The sequence below is a fragment of the Coturnix japonica genome, unplaced genomic scaffold (genome assembly GCF_001577835.2).
Source record: "Coturnix japonica isolate 7356 unplaced genomic scaffold, Coturnix japonica 2.1 chrUnrandom617, whole genome shotgun sequence".
Taxonomy (NCBI): Eukaryota; Metazoa; Chordata; class Aves; order Galliformes; family Phasianidae; genus Coturnix; species Coturnix japonica.
The window spans coordinates 65,496-71,093 of NW_015439990.1; the positions used below are offsets into that span (position 1 = coordinate 65,496).

Here is a 5,598-nt window from a genome sequence, read left to right on the forward strand (position 1 = left end):
GCACGCACACGTGAGGGGTTATGGGATAGGTGGGGTGTAGGGGCCAATCAACCGCACCCACACGTGAGGGGTTATGGGATAGCTGGGGTGTAGGGGCCAATCAACCGCATGCACACGTGAGGGGTTATGGGATAGGTGGGGATTATGGGATAGGTGGGGTATAGGGGCCAATCAACCGCACGCACACGTGAGGGGTTATGGGATAGCTGGGGTATAGGGGATTATGGGATAGGTGGGGATTATGGGATAGATGGGGATTATGGGATAGGTGGGGTATAGGGGATTATGGGATAGATGGGGTGTATGGGGTATAGGGGATTATGGGATAGATGGGGTGTATGGGGTATAGGGGATTATGGGATACATGGGGTTATGGGATAGATGGGGTGTATGGGATAGATGGGGATTATGGGATAGGTGGGGTGTATGGGATAGATGGGGTGTATGGGGTATAGGGGATTATGGGATAGATGGGGATTATGGGGTATATGGGGTATATGGGATATATGGGGACTCGGTGCCCTGCAGGCGGCCAATCAACCGCACCCACACGTGAGGGGTTATGGGATAGCTGGGGTGTAGGGGCCAATCAACCGCACACACACGTGAGGGGTTATGGGATAGCTGGGGTGTAGGGGCCAATCAACCGCACGCACACGTGAGGGGTTATGGGATACGTGGGGATTATGGGATAGATGGGGTATAGGGGGTTATGGGATAGGTGGGGTGTATGGGATAGATGGGGATTATGGGATAGGTGGGGATTATGGGATAGATGGGGATTATGGGATAGGTGGGGATTATGGGATAGATGGGATATAGGGGCCCTTCAACCGCACACACACGTGAGGGGGTTATGGGATAGGTGGGGTGTAGGGGGTTATGGGATAGGTGGGGTATAGGGGCCAATCAACCGCACCCACACGTGAGGGGTTATGGGATAGGTGGGGGGTAGGGGGTTATGGGATAGGTGGGGTGTATGGGATAGATGGGATATAGGGGCCAATCAACTGCACGCACACGTGAGGGGTTATGGGATAGATGGGGTGTAGGGGATTATGGGATAGGTGGGGTATAGGGGATTATGGGATAGGTGGGGATTATGGGATAGATGGGGTGTATGGGATAGATGGGGATTATGGGATAGATGGGGTGTATGGGGTATGTGGGGTGTATGGGGTATATGGGGTATGTGGGATATATGGGATAGATGGGATATATTGCATACATTGGGGTCATTGGGATCGTTGGGATCATTGGGATCGTTGGACCCTATTGGCATCATTGACCCCATTGGCACCATTGACCCTATTGGCATCATTGACCCCATTGACCCCTTTGACCCTATTGACCCCATTGACCCTATTGACCCCATTGGCACCATTGACCCCATTGACCCCATTGGCACCATTGACCCCATTGGCACCATTGACCCTATTGGCACCATTGACCCTATTGGCACCATTGACCCCATTGGCACCATTGACCCCTTTGACCCTATTGACCCCTTTGACCCTATTGACCCCATTGACCCCATTGACCCCATTGGCACCATTGACCCCATTGACCCCATTGGCACCATTGACCCCATTGACCCCATTGATCCCCATTAACCCCATTGACCCCATTATCCCATTGACCCCATTGACCCCATTAACCCCATTGACCCCATTATCCCATTGACCCCATTGGCACCATTGTCCCCATTGGCACCATTGACCCCATTGACCCCATTATCCCATTGACCCCATATCTCTGCTTAACCACGCACACAGGTGATGATCTGCCCCATTGGCATCGCTGACCCCATTGACACCATGGGCACCATTGACCCCATTGACCCCATTGTTCCCATTGACCCCATTGGCACCATTGGCACCATTGATCCCATTGTTCCATTGACCCCATATGCCCGCTCAACCGCACATACAGGTGAGGAGCTGCCCCATCAGCACCATCGATCCCATTGACCCTATTGATCCCATTGACCCCATTGATTCCATTGACCCCATTGACCCCATTGACCCCATTGACTCCATTGACCCTATTGACCCCATTGACCCCATCAGCACCATGGACCCCATTGACCCTATAGTCCCCATTGACCCCATTGATCCCATTGACCCTATTGATCCCATTGAACCCATTGACCCTATTGAACCCATTGAACTCATTGACCCCATTGATCCCATTGACCCCATTGATCCTATTGACCCCATTGACCCCATTGATCCCATTGACCCCATTGACCCTATTGAACCCATTGACCCTATTAACCCCATTGACCCCATTGACCCTATTGACCACATTGACCCTATTGAACATACTGACTCTATTGAACCCATTGACCCCATTGATCCCATTGACCCCATTGACCCTATTGAACCCATTGACTCTATTGACCCCATTGACCCTATTGAATTCATTGACCCCATTGATCCCATTGACCCCATTGATCCCATTGACCCTATTGAACCCATTGACTCCATTGACTCTATTGACCCCATTGACCCTATTGAACCCATTGACACCATGACTCCCCCATAATTCCTCGTATAACCTCCCCATATAACGCCCATATATCCCCCATAGCCCTCAGCCCCCTGCGTCCCCGTTTTGAGAAGCGCTGCCTGTAAGGGTTTCTGCATCCATCCCCATATCCCCCCTATACCCCCCATTATCTCCCTATTACCCCATATAACCCCCTATAACCCCCTGTATCCCTATAACCCATATATCCCCAATCTCCCCTATATCCCCTATAAACCCCAGAGCCTTTCAGCCCCTGGTCCCCGGTTTGAGAAGCGCTGCCTGTTAAGGGTTCTGATCCATCCCCATATCCCCCCTATATCCCATATATCCCCTATATCCCCTATATAACCCCATATATCCCCTATATCCCCTACTTAACCCCATATATCCCCTATATCCCCCATAGCTCAGCCCCCTGGTCCCCGTTTGAGAAGCGCTGCTGGTAAAAGGGTTTCTGCATCCATCCCCTATATCCCTATAACCCCAATATACCCCCTTATATCCCCCCAATCCCCCCATATCCCCCTATAACCCCATAATACCCCTATATCCCCCCATATCCCCCCATATCCCCCCTATAACCCCATATATACCCCCTATATCCCCCCATATTCCCCCATATCCCCTCTATAACCCCATATATTACCCCCTATAACCCCCCATTTCCCCCCTTATATCCCCTATAACCCCCCCCCCCCCCCACTATAACCCCATAATATACCCCCTATATCCCCCATATCCCCTCATTATCCCTCTATACCCCATATATACCCCCCTGCTAACCCCCCATTATCCCCCCCATATCCCCCTATAACCCCATATATACCCCCTAATCCCCTATATAACCCTATAACCCCATATATCCCCCATATCAGTGCAGCCCCCTGGTCCCCGTTTGAGAAGCGCTGCTGTAAGGGTTTCTGCATCCATCCTCATATCCCCTATATCACCTATAACCCCATATATCCCCCCATATCCACCCTATAACCCCCCTACAACCCCCTATAACCCCCTATAACCCCATATATCCCCTATATCCCCTATAACCCTATATCCCCTATAGCTCAGCCCCCTGGTCCCCGTTTGAGAAGCGCTGCTGTAAGGGTTTCTGCATCGACCTATTGAAGCGCTTGTCCCGCTCCGTGTCCTTCACGTACGACTTGTACCTGGTGACCAACGGGAAACACGGCAAGAAGATCAACGGGGTCTGGAACGGGATGGTGGGGGAGGTAACAAACCCCATAGGATTCAATGACGCCATAGGGCACAATGACCCCATAGGGCACAATGACCCCATAGGACACAGTGACCCCATAGGGCACAATGACCCCATAGGGCACAGGGACCCCATAGGGCACAGTGACCCCATAGGGCACAGTGACCCTATAGGGCACAGTGACCCTATAGGACACACAAACCCTATAGGGCACAGTGACCCCATAGGACACACAAACCCTATAGGACACAATGACCCCATAGGACACAATGACCCCATAGGGCACAATGACCCCATAGGACACACAAACCCTATAGGACACAGTGACCCCATAGGGCACAGTGACCCCATAGGGCACAATGACCCCATAGGACACAATGACCCCATAGGACACAATGACCCCCTAGGGCACACAAACCCTATAGGACACAGCCACCCCATAGGGCACAACCACCCCATAGGGCACAATGACCCCATAGGACACAGAAACCCTATAGGACACAGAAACCCTATAGGACACAATGACCCCATAGGGCACAGTGACCCCATAGGACACACAAACCCTATAGGACACAATGACCCTATAGGGCACAATGACCCCATAGGGCACAACGACCCCATAGGACACAATGACCCCATAGGGCACAGTGACCCTATAGGGCACAATGACCCCATAGGGCACAATGACCCCATAGGGCACAGCCACCCCATAGGGCACAGCCACCCCATAAGACACACAAACCCTATAGGGCACAATGACTCCATAGGACACAACGACCCCATAGGGCACACAAACCCTATAGGGCACAATGACCCCATAGGACACAGTGACCCCATAGGGCACACAAACCCTATAGGGCACAATGACCCCATAGGACACACAAACCCTATAGGGCACAGTGACCCCATAGGGCACAATGACCCCATAGGGCACAGCCACCCTATAGGACACAACCACCCCATAGGACATGGCCCCACACATATCCCACCCCATAGGCCACATAAACCCTATAGGCCACGCCCCCTCCAAAGCCACGCCCACATTCAGACCACGCCCCCAATAGGCCACGCCCACTTTTAGAACCACACCCCTCCTAAGCCACGCCCCCTCGTAGGCCACGCCCACCCAATAGGCCACACCCCCTCACATATCCCCCCCTATAGGCCACGCTCCCATTCTAAGCCACGCCCCCTAATAGGCCACACCCCCTTCCTAAGCCACGCCCCCCTTCATAGACCACGACCCCTCTTAAGCCACGCCCACCCACTAGGCCACGCCCCCTCCCATATCCCCTCCTATAGGCCACACAAGCCCTATAGGCCACGCCCCCATTCTAAGCCACGCCCCCTCGTAGACCACACCTACCTCTAAGCCACGCCCCTCACATAGGCCACGCCCCCTTTATAGGCCACGCCCCCTCCTATACCCTCTCCTATAGGCCACACAAACCCTATAGGCCACGCCCCCATTCTAAGCCACGCCCACCTCATAGGCCACGCCCCCTTCACAAAGCCTCACCCCATAGGCCACACCCACCCCCCATCAGGCTTCGCCCACTTCTTAGGCCACGCCCCCTGACAGGCACCCTAGGTCCCTCCCCATTGGTCATGTTGGTCCCTAAGCCTCTCCCCATTGGTCAGGTTGGTCCCTAAGCCCCTCCCCATTGGTCAGGTTGGTTTCTAAGCCGCTCTCTGATTGGTCAGGTGGTGTCTGGCCGTGCGGACATGGCCATTGGTTCGCTGACTATTAATGAAGAGCGCTCTGAAGTGGTTGACTTTTCAGTGCCATTTGTTGAGACTGGGATCAGCGTCATGGTGGCACGGAGCAACGGGACCGTGTCACCATCGGC

The 5,598-nt window shown here is 53.4% G+C and overlaps 1 protein-coding gene across 1 annotated transcript in view; it reads left to right on the plus strand.

Moving 5' to 3' along the window:
* The window catches only part of LOC107307479 (glutamate receptor ionotropic, NMDA 2D-like), a gene marked incomplete at its 3' end in the record, with an annotated part of 35,579 nt that overhangs the window by 17,633 nt on the left and 12,348 nt on the right, over positions 1–5,598 (plus strand). Inside the window, exons 6-7 of the mRNA XM_032441830.1 lie at positions 3,596–3,761; positions 5,453–5,598. The exon at positions 5,453–5,598 is cut by the window's right edge and continues 2 nt beyond it. Coding sequence (XP_032297721.1) covers positions 3,596–3,761; positions 5,453–5,598 — 312 coding nt within the window. The remainder of the gene's footprint in view (positions 1–3,595; positions 3,762–5,452) is intronic.